The 14,611-nt window shown below is 44.1% G+C and overlaps 1 protein-coding gene across 1 annotated transcript in view; it reads right to left on the bottom strand.

Annotated features, from left to right (window-relative positions):
- The window catches only part of LOC124789715 (glycine-rich protein DOT1-like), an 84,617-nt gene that overhangs the window by 35,240 nt on the left and 34,766 nt on the right, over nucleotides 1-14,611 (bottom strand). The window contains exon 3 of the mRNA XM_047257165.1: nucleotides 9,679-10,404. Coding sequence (XP_047113121.1) covers nucleotides 9,679-10,404 — 726 coding nt within the window. The remainder of the gene's footprint in view (nucleotides 1-9,678; nucleotides 10,405-14,611) is intronic.

Genomic DNA, 14,611 nt, shown 5'->3' with positions numbered 1-14,611 from the left:
TTTCCCCTATTTAACACGTTATAACATGGAAACTAATTACTGTACGAGTACCAGACATGGTAGCATTAATGTCCAGAGTATGGGGTGCATGATTTCCATGCGTCACAGCGCCGTCGTCCAGTTCCAACTACGGCCACCAGGTGCCGTGATCAGTCATCGTGATTCATACTCTCTCACATCTGACAAGTCGCAGTGCACTTGTTGACGTGTGAACATGGCCTTGGATAAAAGGAGCAGGGTATTATTGGTAAAGCTCTGTTATCAAAACAACAGTAATGCTGCTCCTCAACTTCGAGAATATCGCCGGCTGAATGGATTCCGAAAGGGTCCTCTTTCTCCACCTGCGGTGTGGAGCATGATGAACTACAGGAAGAGGCCGACAATCGGTTGCACCGCAGGTGGGTCATGAAATCGCTGTTGCTATGGCAGACAACGCTGCGCGCAATTCCCGATCGTCAGACAGTCAGCGTGCTGTGTCACGACAGTTGAACATCCCGTGGTCCACTGTACAGAAGGTGGTTCGAACCATTCTCAAATGATACCGTACAAGAGCCATAACCTTGCATCACAGGACGCACAACGACATGTTGGCTTCGTTCTCCACTTTCTCGCAATGGTTGAAGTTGAGAGGGCTGGCCGTGGACCATCCTATGGACAGACGAAGCTCATGTTTCTCTGACGGGAAAAGTGAACTACCGAGTCTGGGCATCTTCACGTCAAGTCATTGTGCTTGAAGTTCCTCTTGTGGTGAACGTGTCACCATACGATGTGGCTTCAGGGCTACGTTCATCATGGGCCCATTCTTTTTTGAACAGGTTGGCCCTCAAGGGTCAAAGACGTACAGTGTGACTGGCCAACATTACTGGGATATGCTTCGCCAGCATGTCATACCCGCCCTGAAGCGCAGCATATCGAGAGAGGTAGTAGCATACCAACGGACATGGAGGAGGAGGAGATTAGTGTTTAACGTCCCGTCGACAACGAGGTCATTAGAGACGGAGCGCAAGCTCGGGTTAGGGAAGGATGGGGAAGGAAATCGGCCGTGCCCTTTCAAAGGAACCATCCCGGCATTTGCCTGAAGCGATTTAGGGAAATCACGGAAACCTAAATCAGGATGGCCGGAGACGGGGTTGAACCGTCGTCCTCCCGAATGCGAGTCCAGTGTGCTAACCACTGCGCCACCTCGCTCGGTCCAACGGACATGCTTCGTTCTGTTGTGCAGAATGCAATCCATCGCTTTCAGTATTCTATGGACACTGACGGGAGCCATATTGAAACCCACTTGTAGCAGTACTGGAACCGGTATGTAATGGTATGATGTACCGTAACAGCACATTAAAAATGTTTCAATTGAAGTGATTCTACATTATTTCTCTTCCCCATGAACTTGAAATTAACGCTACAAAGTTTGGTTCAAATGGTTCAAATGGCTCTGAGCACTATGGGACTTAACATCTATGGTCATCAGTCCCCTAGAACTTAGAACTACTTAAACCTAACTAACCTAAGGACAGCACACAACACCCAGTCATCACGAGGCAGGGAAAATCCCTGACCCCGCCGGGAATCGAACCTGGGAACCCGGGCGTGGGACAAAGTTTGGTCCCCGTACGGTATTGGTTTCCACGTTGTAACTTGTTAAATAGTGAAAGTTTAATTATAACCACCCGGTGTTTGAGTTATAAGCACACTGCACAAAAAAAAAAAATCTCCAGGAGATATACATGACGCTAATACCGTCTAGCACTGTCTGTAGCATATATAACGGCTTAAACTGGGCGAGTAAGGGACTTCACTTTCTTCACATATGCCATACACAACCATTCGTTAACGATTACATTTCGCAGAACTATGAAATTGCGGGAATATTTATTGATATGTGTCACCCACTGTGCCAGATAGTACTGGCGGGCCAGTCGAGTGATCGTGAAATCAATGACGTACCTGTACAGTTCTGGGAACACGGATGTTATCTTGGAACTCGAAAGTGCCACCAGCATACTCATCACGAAGATGTATATGAATGGGCAACGTTTGGTCACAGAGAATGTTGAAATAAACATCCTGGTTCGTGTTCATGGTAACCTGAATGAGTGGGCACAAGTCTTGATGTGAGAACACCACTGTACCCTTCATATCCTGTGGACTAGACGACTCGCGACGCGTCTGACTACACTACCCGCTCCCAGTTAGCTACTGTATGTATCTGTGTTGCTTCTTGACCCACTTAAGACGTGCAGTTCATACGCTCACATGGTTCAAATGGCTCTGAGAACTATGGGACTTAACTTCTGAGATCATCAGTCCTCTAGAACTTAGAACTACTTAAAGCTAAATAACCTAAGGACATCACACACATCCATGCCCCAGGCAGGATTCGAACCTGCGACCGTAACGATCGCGCGGTTCCAGACTGTAGTGCCTAGAACCGCTCCACCACTCCGGCCGGCTCATATGCGCCTACGGGCAATTGCTTTTTGAGGGCTACTCCACTATTTAAGTTTATTGCATGCAGTTTGCTTCTCAATTTTCTTTCGGAAATTGGATGAGAAGGACCAGAATTCACAGACAACAGAAATTCCCGTTGGACTTAAGCCGATTGTCACTGACAAGGTTTGAAACCCGTCCCCGGTCACTATCAGCTAGCATCTTTTTACGACCACTGCTCTTACGTCGTGTTACATGGTCTCGAGTGGTAAACCATTCATTGTAAACACGTTGGACAGCCGATGTTGATACACCAATAAATCGAGCAACTTCATTCTTGGTGTGTCGTATGGAAACGTCGGAACACGACAGCTCCTTTCCACCGTTATGTTACTTTTACGCTGATAATCTAAATCATTATGACTGCCCACCGCAACGGTGGACGCCACCTGGAGGCAAAACTATACTAGCTGGGCAGACACGGACAGGGGATCACCATAGCGAAGATATAGCCTGCAAATGGGGAAATCTATTGAGATAAGCGAGTTTGACAAAGGGCGGAATATTATTATTACGCAAAGCCTGTGAACGAGCCTCTCGGAAATAGCGAAGCTCGTCGAATGTTCGCGTGCTACTGTCGTGAGCACCTACGGAAAGAGGTAGAATGACTGCACTGGGTGCTAAATGATGGGACGTTCACGATTCTTGACAAAACGTGGGTTTCGGAGGCTTGTCTGCTGTGTTAATGAGGATAAATGGTATTCTGAGGCATCTCTGCCAAAAGGCACAATGCTGGTGCGTGAAATTCTAATACGCTTGCATGCGACATGCGGTAGTAATCAAAGACACGCTGACAGCAGGGTAACCATCTGCATCCCTTCATCCTTGATGTATTCCCCGACGGCGATGTCATCGTTCAGCAGTATAACTGTCCGTGTCTCAGAGCCGGAACCGTGCTACAGTGATTTGAGGAGCATTTTAGTGATCCTGGTGTCTCGGCGACGAAATTCGCTGGATGTAAATCCTTTGGAACCCATCTGGGTCGCCGGCCGGAGTGGACGTGGGGTTCTAGGCGCTACATTCTGGAGCCGAGCGACCGCTACGGTCGCAGGTTCGAATCCTGTCTCGGGCATGGATGTGTGTGATGTCCTTAGGTTAGTTAGGTTTAAATAGTTCTAAGTTCTAGGCGACTGATGACCTCAGAAGTTAGGTCGCGTAGTGTTCAGAGCCATTTGAACCATTTGAACCATCTGGGTCGCTAACGGGTACGATCACCCCGTTCGTAAATCAGTGGCCTGTTATGATGCGAATTACATGAACTGTGCGTAGACATCTAATGCCACCTACCTCCACAAACCTACCAACAAACTGTCGCATCCCTGATACACTTTACGCGAGAGGTCGCCTTAACCGCTTTGGTGATCCATCCACGACTCACGGCCACACCAAAACTTCCATATGTCGTCGTTACTACGTCATAACGTATACTCGTACACACGTTATGTAATTACCATACACAGGAGAGCATTTTAACTGAGTCGCTGCCTGGTATCGGCGGATTAATATGATACTGCGGTGCATACGGCGTTCCTACGTTCCCAGACAACACTGTGAATGAAGTCGCTCTATTTATTGGTGTATCAACACAGGTTGTTCAACGTGTATACAAGGATTGGTGTACCGCTCGCGGCAGTGTAACACTGGGTAAGAACAGTATGAATGTCCGAAGGAACATTGCATCGTTCTTTTTAACAACACAGGCACTATAATATTGTAATATTTTATCCCGTGAACCTAGATCTTAATGCGCAGATCTTACAAATTAAATTTCAAGGCCCAATGAGAAATACGTTGATAGTACTATTCGCGTAATACTACAAGTTCTTTGCTGTTATGATCTTTTTCGGTAAGTAACTCATTTTTGCATCCACTAGTGTGAATTTCTTTATGAACGTCAAGAATATTGCTTTTATATATATTTGGGTCACAGTATAAAGAGTTGTCGACATCGTGATTATCACTGACTAAGTGACACTTGGGTCCTAAAATCGCCACAGATCTCATAAAATTATCACCATAAAATTTATTTGTTTGTTATTTATCTCATCTCTCCCTAAAAAACTTCATACTTGTTTACAAAACCAATTATTATCAGAGGTTACATAATTCTCCGAAAGTTTTCGCGGAAAATTTGCTATAGCGTCTTAAGGTCAATGGTTATTAATGATACTGCTATGACAACCATTTAATATTTTACTTGATGTCCCTATGATGTACTACGAATACATTCTTCGCGATTGTTGTGTAATAGGTCATAACAGGGAAACGGTAATACATGACTGAAAATTGAAGTATCATGAAGGAATCATACATTTAAAGCAGATACTGCAAGTGAGTGACACACCATTCTGAAACAGAATATCAACAGGAAAACATTAGTATTTTATGAATAAACATTGTGAACTGAGGATCATTGACATACAAATATACTGTCTTAGCTTAAGCAACTTGTAGTCAACAGTTCGAGTCTCGGAACGTCGGAGTTACTTCTTTCAAAATAAGGTTCTAAAAATCATATCGGCAAGATGAACACAACATATTTACTCAAATTCCGGGGACTGAGGTATGTATGTGGTTTCATTAGCATCAGCAGTGGTCCAAACAACTACAAGTGCACACTCACGGAAACTACCTGTGGTGTTATGCAGTATTACGTTAGCTCTCAGGATCTAATTTTCTTACGTCATTTCGTTCCTCGTACTTTCCCCTTCTTGTTAGCCGTTCTGTGAGAAGTTACAGGACTTACGGGTGTGTTTGCGAGCATCGTTCGCAGGAATGCGGTAGGTTGCTGGGAGATGTAGCGACTTAATACGCTTTGCCGTCGTGATTGATAATGACTTGAAACACTATTTTAGAATTTATAAAGACTAGTTCAAGACTTGAAATAAAAAACCTCCAGGTGCAATAATAATAAGGAATTTTGAATTTTTTGTGTAATACGATGTACATGCCAAGCCCAATAACGCATAAAAGGCTCAAAGTGGCACGGATGAAAATGTTGTACCAAATGCAATAGACAGATGGCACGTGGTTTAGCAGCCACTGCTGTAAAAGTATGTAAGGCTTAATGTTCCGTGCGATTACTCCTCAGTGTTAAACTGGCGAAGATGTTTGTAACAGTTTGAGTGAAAAGAAACGGCGAATTAAAGGAGAAGGTTGTGTGGCAACAATGAGGAGAAAACTGAAAACCGGAAGAAATGAATACATAAGTTCAAATAATAAAGGTATTCTTGCGAAATTTCATCCAGCACAGGACGTAAGTCTCATTACTGATCGCTAACCTAAACCATAACTGAACAGACTGTTTATTTTTGAGTTACCAAATGCATTGTTCCACAAGATTTCGAGGGTGCGATACAGAAATCAAGATAAATAAAGCCACTTAGCGTCAGTACCATGAATGCATCTGACTTCTTAGATATCAAGTAAGCAGCAGATTGTAATATAAGCAAAGCAAATCTGAACATATCCAATGTACAGTGACTATGGTTAGATAGACACAGGCCTCGTGTAGTTAACAGCAGGAGAAGCTTAAATGAAATTGATGCCTGGGAAGGTATCCCTATTTTGAGAAAAGTGGTAGAGTATAGGCCATCAGGAAAATTCAGCTACCTGCCCTGGATGTCTGTGAAGGAAAGGAAGAGAGATTTGATGGAAATGTTGCAGTACCTCACAAATAATGACTACATGGAGTTTTACGAAAGTAGAGTAATGGTTTACTATCTTTCAGCTGAAGTATGGCATTTAGAGCTTTTCATTGCATTTCCACGTTCAGTAAATTTTTCGTACTATTACAACACAACATTGTCATTTGCTTTTCTCATGATGACAGAGTGAAACTTTTCGACATGACACAAATTTGGTCGTGGTATCAGTGTGCCTTTTTTATTTTTGTTGTATTGGTACATGATGGGGAATAACATAAATCAATTGTTCTATTCGAACGTGCTGTATTTATATTGTTGTGGGTGATCTGCGTGGAGGACGTTGAGCCAAAGACGACAACCACAGATGACAAGATCAATAAAGTACACAGTCTGGTACTAGACGATTGGCGGTTGAAGTGGATGACATACTAGCTGACAGCACAGGCGTATCAGGGTACAGACAATGATGGATTGTACATGAATTTCTCAGCAATTTAAACCCTTCAATAAGGATTCAATTAACGTAGCCCTAGGACACTAAATGGGGAAAATGTTACATTGTTACTACAACACTGTAAATTTTACTACTCCATATTTTATTCAAGGAAAGACATAATTTACAGTTTTACGCGCTAGGTAATTACAAGGCCTCCAGTGGATGTCACCTACAAAGTAAGTGCAATAACAGATTGGCGGGAACCGTGAACTGGTACGAGCTGCAATCGTAAATTTTACGCGGGTTTAGTAATCTAGAGTTGATACTCCGGTTTTTTGACATTATTTGAAGTACATCACTTTAAGCCAAGAGCGGAACAAAATTCAAGGCAGCGAAGACCGTAATGGAATGCAAAAAGACCTGCAGAGAATCGACGATAAGTGCAGGGACAGACAGTTGACGGTGATAATAAATAAATGTAACGCATTTCGCAAAATTTGGCCAAGATATCCATTACACTTCAAATAAGCTATTGGCGATTATTCACTGGAAACAAAATAGCTAGTACTACCGATCTAATATGCTCAGCTCTTCTTGGCACATCAAATTAGTTGTAGGAAAAACAGATGCAAGGCTAAGATACTATGGAAGGCTGTTCAGGAAATGCAGTTGATCCACAAGAAAGACCACATAACGTAGTTGTAGGCTATGCTCTAAGACTCATAAGGAAATTCAGTTCATCCATGAAAGAAATGCTTTACAAAACCTTTATTATAGTGATTCTTGAGTAAAGATCCTTATTCCTGAACCTGCGTCAGGCTGTATTAATAGAATAAAATTGGTTATCGAAAGAGTTTAATAGAGATCCTCAACCAATACCAGTGGCAGATGGTACAAGAAGGGCGCGAATCTCGCAGAATTTTACCGTTGAAGGTCTAAGTTCGTACGTCCAAAGAATAGTTGAGCAACATGCTACTTCCCGTCACATATGTCTCGTAAAAAGACCACAACGAGAGACTCAAGGAATTTAGAGCTCATACGGAGGGTTACCGCTGCGCCATTCGAGACTGGAAAAGAGATCGTGGGGGAATGATAGTGGTATCGCAAGTGTCATCAAACGTACACCACAGGGTGCAATAACTTGTTCAGAGTAAATGCAGATGTAAATGTGGAAAGAAAGAAAAGGGCAAAGTCGTTATTAATGTTCCGAAAAGTTATGACCAGTATTTCCTGTAAATTAGAAAGATTCTTCAAACTGATTGTCTCCCAAAAGCAGCTACAGAAAGCACCAAAATTTCCTGTACCAATAGATGAAATTGGAAGACTTCAGGTACACGTTGAATGATGATGCTGAAAACTGTGATTTTTCCCGTTAAGATTGTCTCTGTTGATTCTCGGACTGCAGGTGTGCTCGAATAGCGAATTCACGGTATCCAGGTGATGATGGTTGCAGTATGCTAATATCGATACACCTGATTGTCTGCACATGAAGTGCACATGGGCCCTGAAGATGGCGTACTGAAATGCCGAAACTGGTTGTCTAAATAAAATAAAAAAAAACTTACAAAAACGTACGGCAGCTTGGTGAATTTTATTCGTAACAATTAAGATTATGGTTGCACCGGCCTTGTGTTAATGAACAGCAAAACAAGAGTTGAACACGGGTAACGAAATGTAGACAAATTAAATCAAGAAATAGTGTTAGAATTATATTAGTAAACTGGGTGGCAAAGTAACTGTCAATGGCCGAGGTACAGAGGATGTAAAGCGCAGATTGGGAATGGCAAGCAGAGCATTTCCGGAAAAGAGAAATTCGTTAACATTCAACATAAATTAAGTGCAAATACTTTCTGAGGTATTTTATTTGCACGGAAGTGAAACTTGAACAATAAGCAGTTTATCGTCGCTAAAGGTTAAAAAGTGATGCCATTGGATAAATGGATGAATGGAAATGAGGGATTTAGAGTGATGAATCATGTTATATTCCTTGGAAATCCGATTTAAGGGTTTGAGTGTGCCGAATGCTTGGCGAACGTTACCTGCCATCAAGTTTAGTGCCAAATGTGAAACATGGGTGAGATAGCGTTACGATATGAGTGTGTTTTTCGTGGTTAGGGTGTGTTCCGCTTATTGCGCTAAAGGGAACTATAAAAGCGGAAGGCTATGAACGTAGGGAGGATAACTCCGTCTCAGTGCCTGTATCCACTATACCAAGGACCAATTACAAGAATGTAACCAGCAATAAATAAACTAAAAACCGTATTTTCATCCTTGGTTTATTCTAGAAACATCCAGTTTCGGTATTCCATTACGCCATCAACAGGTTCTCTATGGTAACATAGCGGCTGAGGTTGTATTGCCAGACGAAATATCATCCCAAAGCGAACCAGTATCCACGCCAGCTCACCTAAAAAGCTATACAATCGTAAGAAACATGAGCGCTCAGATTATTTATGAGGGTACAGTCGTGTTACATACTATGGCGCGGATACTCTTTCGCTTCTGCATGATATTTTGTCTGGTAATAGAAGCTGAGCCACTGAATACAAGCAAGGTACCTCCCCTAAGATCACTCCACTGATAAAATGCTGCTCCCTGAGAAATGCTTGCAGTTATCCTAACGGGAGAACCTTCCACCACCAAGACACAACAACAACAATAGCTCAGCCATTATGTACCATAGAGGGCCTTAAGATGGTACAATGGAATGCTGAAACCGGATGCATCTGGAGTAAATCAGAGATGAAAATACAGCTATTGGTTTACTTATTACTATTTATATCTGTGTTGGTTGTCGTCCTGTCGTAACTCATGGTAAAGATGAATGAAGTTACAGCTGTTGTGAGGCAGCTTGTCTAAAGGGTGGGGAAGGGCTTTACGGCTATCTTCCCAACCCAACCAATTCATGCATCCAACCCAGAGGGGGTGGACTCACACCGCTAAGTTCTTCGTAAATCTGTTTCTATTTTGTAATCACTGAAACAACGTCAGTGAAATTTCATTTCATTTCCTCGTCCCTTTCTCGGCATTTCACTTTGTTTGTCGTATACTGTATACGGCTTAAAGTTAAGACTTTGATTAATACAAATTGATGCGCCGTAAACTTACGTTGAAAATATCGTCGAACAGTGTCCTTCCAGGCTGCTGGTGAACTACTTTGCCGCCGCCTCCACCACCAGTAGCGCCAACACCGTAACCGCCAGCACCACCACTGCTGCTGCTGCTACTGCTGCTGCTACTACTGCTACTGCTGCTGCTGTAGCCGCCCCCGCCACTACCACCCCTGAGGCCGACACCGGCAGCGGGGCCGCCACCGCCCACGCCCGCTCCTGCGTGGAGCCCGCCGCCTGCCTTGTAAACGACGCCCCCGCCGCCGCCCGCGGAAGCTCCGCCAGCTCCTCCAGCCGCAGCGCTGGGTCCGCCGCCGCCCACAGTCGCCCCGGCGTAGAGGCCGCCCCCGGCCCTGTAGCCCAGGCCGTCAGCAGCGGCGCCTCCCCCTAGTCCGGCCGCCGCGCTGGGTCCTCCGCCGCCCACCGTGGCCCCGGAGTACAGCGCTCCTCCTGACGTGTAGCTGCCGCCTTCGTTCGAGGCGCCGCCACCGAGGCCAGCGGCAGCGCTCGGTCCACCGCCGCCCACTGTCGCCCCTGCGTGCAGCCCACCGCCTGCCGCTTGTGACGACCCGGAGGACGCGCCGCCTCCCAGGCCGGCGGAGGCGCTCGGCCCGCCGGGAGTTCCCGCCCCCGCGTGGAGGCCTCCGGGTCCGATGCCGGCGCCTGCCGTGAAGCCACCGAAGGAAGCCGACACTCCACCAGCCCCCAGCGAGACAGATGGGCCCTGTGTTGCAACACAGTGATTGGTTTAACTTACGACAGAGAGAGAGAGAGAGAGAGAGAGAGAGAGAGAGAGTCACCTACCTTACCAAGGGAATGTATGATGTAAAAACCTGTGTGAGTTTGGAATATTTTGTAACCTGTAAAACGTGTGTGTGTGCGTGTGCATGCGTGTGTGTGTGTGTGTGTGTGTGTGTGTGTGTGTGTGTGTGTTGTGTGTGTGTGTGAGTGTGTGGGTGGGTGGGTGGTTCGTGGGTGGGTGGCGTGTGTACACTATGAAATGTAGATTATTTTCATAGGGAGTGATAAAATAAGCCCGTATGTTATCCCCAAGAGAACATACACTGACGGAAAAAAAATCGCAACGCCATGAAGGGGTTCGCGATCTAAACTAAACTGGTAGGCGTGTTCTTACATCTTAAAAATGATTTCGCATACGAGTGGAGCTAGTAGCGCCACTATGAGGTTGCAAATCAGGTTTGACTAAAATACACGTTATAACAGGCGCGGAACTTACCTTTGCGACTGGACGTGGTGAGTTGATGCGGGTCAAGAATGCCTTTAAACGACAAAGATTCCCTTATTAGCGCCTCTCTGAGTCAGAACGAGATCCTGTACTACGGCTACGAGAAGCTCGATATTCCACTTGTGATATTGTAGAAATACTTGGCAGGAACGTGGGCATTGTACGTAATGGCTGGTAGCGGTAGTCACGCGAATGTACGGTCGCAAGAAGTCCGGGCTCCGGATGCTCACTTGGCACTACCGAGAGGGAAGAGCGTCGTGTTCCGCGTATGGCTGTGTCGCATCGTAGTGCATTTTTATTTATTTATTTATTTGAGTCATTAGTTTTCTGACTAGTTTGATGGGGCTGGCCAAGAATTCCTCTCCTCCGCCAACCCCTTCATCTCTGAGCAGCACTTGCAACCTACGTCCTCTATTATTTCCTGTTTTATTCCATTCTCTGTCTTCCTCTACAGATTTTGCCCTCTGCAGCTCCCTGTAGTACCATGGAAGCCATTCCATGATATCTTAACAAGTGTCCTATCATCCTGTCCCTTCTCCTTGTCAGAGTTTTCCACATATTCCTTTCCTCTCCGATTCTGCGCAGAACCTTCTCATTCCTTACCTTTTCACTCCACCTAATTTTCAACATTCGTCTGTAGCACCACATCTCAAATGCTTAATTCTCTTCTGTTTAGTTTTACCCACAGTCCTTGCTTCACTACTATATAATGCTATGCTCCAAACGTACATTCCCAGAACTTCCTTAATCAAATTAAGGCCTATGTTAGATACTAGTAGACTTCTTTTGGCCAGGAATGGCCTTTTTGCCAGTGCTAGTTTGCATTTTGATGTCCTGTCATTGGTTATTTTGCTGCCTAGGTAGGAGAATTCCTTAACTTCATGTAGTTCGTGACCATCAATCCTGATACTAAGTTTCTCGTTACTCTCATTCCTGCTGCTTCTCATTACTTTCGTCTTTCTTCGATTTACTCTCAGTCCATATTTGTACTCATTAGACTGTTCATTCCATTCAGGAGATCCCGTAAGTCTTCTTCACTTTCACTCAGAATAGCAATGTCATAAGCGAATCGTATCGCTGACATCCTTTCACCTTAAATTTTGATTTTACTCCTGAACCTTTCTTTTATTTCCATCATTGACTGATGCATGCACAGATTAAACAATACGGGCGAAAGACTAAATCCCGCCTTACACACTATTTGATCCGTGCACTTCGTTCTTGATTGTCCACTCTTACTATTCCTTCTTGGTTCTTGCACATATTGTATATTACCCGTCTCTCCCTGTAGCTTATCCATATTTTAATCAGAATTTCGAACAACTTGCACCTTTTTACGTTGTCGAACGTTTCTTCCATGTCGACAAATCCTATGAACGTGTCTTGATTTTTCCTTAATCCTGCGTCCATAATCGACTGCAATGTCAGACTTGCCTCTTTGGTGCATTTACCTTTCCTAAAGACAAAGTGATAGTCGTCTCACACATCCTCAATTTTCTTTCCCATTCTTCCGTATATTATTCTCGTTAGCAACTTGGCTGCATGAGCTGTTAAGCTGATTGTGCGATATTTGTCGCCCTTGTTAGATGGTACGTCGCGAGACACATATATTCAACACACCGACGTGAATAGTCGTTTTGTTGCCACTTCCCCCAATGATTTTAGAAATTCTGATGGAATGTTATCTATCCCTTCTGCCTTATTTGACCGTAAGTCCTCCAAAGCTCTTTTAAATTCCGATTCTAATACTGGATCCCCTATCTCTTCTAAATCGACTCCTGCTTCTTCTTGTATCACATCAGACAAATCTTCACCCTCATAGAGGCTTTCAATGTATTCTTTCCACCTATCTGCTCTCTCCTCTGCATTTAACAGTGGAATTCCCGTTGCACTCTTAATGTTACAACCCTTGCTTCTGATGTCACCGAAGGATGATTCGACTTTCCTGTATGCTGAGTCAATCGTTCATTCATTTATTTTTCGATTTATTCACACTCTTCCTGCACCCGTTTCGTCTTAGCTTCTCTACATTTCCTGTTTATTTCGTTTCTCAGTAACTTATAATTCTGTATTACTGAATTTCCCTGAACGTTTTTGCCCTTCTTTCATCTATCAATTGAAGTATTTCTTCTGTTACCCCTGGTTTCTTGGCAGACAGAATATTTATACCTATGTTTTACTTTCCAACTTCTGTGATTACCCTATTTAGAGACGTCTACTCCTCTTCAAATGAATTGCCTACTGAACTACTCATTAGCGCACTATCTATAGCCTTAGAGAACTTCAAGCTTATCTCGTCATTCCTTAGTACTTCCGTATCCCACCTCCTTGCGTATTGATTCTTCCTAATTTCTTAAAACTCAGCCTACTCGTCATCGCTACTACAGTGCGATCTGTGTCTATGTCTGCTTCTGGGTACACCTTACAGTCCAGTATCTGATTTTGGAATGTCTGTCTGACCATGATGTAATGTTATCTTCCCCTATCACCTTGCCTTTTCCAAGTATACCTCCTCCTCTTGAGATTACTGAACAGAGTATTCGCTGTTACTAGCAGAAAATTTATTACAGAACTCGTCTTTCTCCTCTTTCATTCCTTATCCCCAGCCCATACTTTCCTGTAACCGTTTCTTCTCCTCCTTCGAGTACAACACCATTCCAGTCCCTCCTGACCATTAGGTTTTCTTCTGCCTTTACGTACTGTATTACCTTTCACTGTCTTATACTGTCTCTATCTCTTCATCTTCAGCTTGCGACGTCGCATCTATACCTGAACTATCGTTGTTAGTGTTGGCTTGCTGTCGACTCTAATAAGAACAACCCTACCACTAAATTGTTCGCTATAACACACTCTTTGCCCAACCTTTCCATTCATAACGAATCCTACTGCCGTTATACCATTTTCTACTGCTGTTTATGTTACCCTATAATCATCTGACTAGAAATCCTTGTCTTCTTTCCATTTCACTTCACTCACCACTATTATACCTAGTTTGAGCCTTTGTATTTCCCTTTCCAGATTTCCTAGTTTCTCTACCACATTCAAGCTTTTGGAATTCCATGCACTGACTCGTATAACGTTATTTTTTCATTGGTTGTTCAATCTTTCTCACATGGTCGCTTCCCCCTTGGCTGTTCCCTTTCGGAGATCCGAATGAGGAGATATTCCGGAATCTTTTTGCCAATGGAGAGATCATCATGATACTTTTCCACTTACAGGCAACATGTCCTATGGATAGACGTTATGTGTATTTAATGCAGTGGATTCCATTGTCTTCTGTATCCTAACGCCGTTGATCATTGCTGATTTTTCCGTGTTTGGGTTCAGTCTTCTACCCCAAGAACAAGAGACTGCCCTGAACCTCTGTCCCCTCCTTCGCCCTCTTTGACAAGGCCATTGGCAGTATGAGGGGGACTTTTTATGCCGGAAGTCTTCAGCCACCAATGCTGATTATTATTCAATAATATTTAAGCGGTGGCGGGTATCGAACCCGGAACCGAGAATGATTTGATTACTCTTCGAAGACACTGCCTGTAGAATATGGGTGAACAGCATACGTGCATATGTGGCAGTAATTTCAGCAGCAGTTCTCATCCAGTGACACAAGGCACTGTTACGGATCTTTTACTTCAAGGATAGCTCCGAGCCAGAGGCCGTGTTTCGTGCATTCCACGGACCTTAACCC

The sequence above is a fragment of the Schistocerca piceifrons genome, chromosome 3 (assembly GCF_021461385.2).
Source record: "Schistocerca piceifrons isolate TAMUIC-IGC-003096 chromosome 3, iqSchPice1.1, whole genome shotgun sequence".
In the NCBI taxonomy this organism is placed as follows: Eukaryota; Metazoa; Arthropoda; class Insecta; order Orthoptera; family Acrididae; genus Schistocerca; species Schistocerca piceifrons.
The sequence above is the reverse complement of the archived record's forward strand: the minus strand, read 5'-3'. Positions and strand labels throughout refer to the sequence as shown.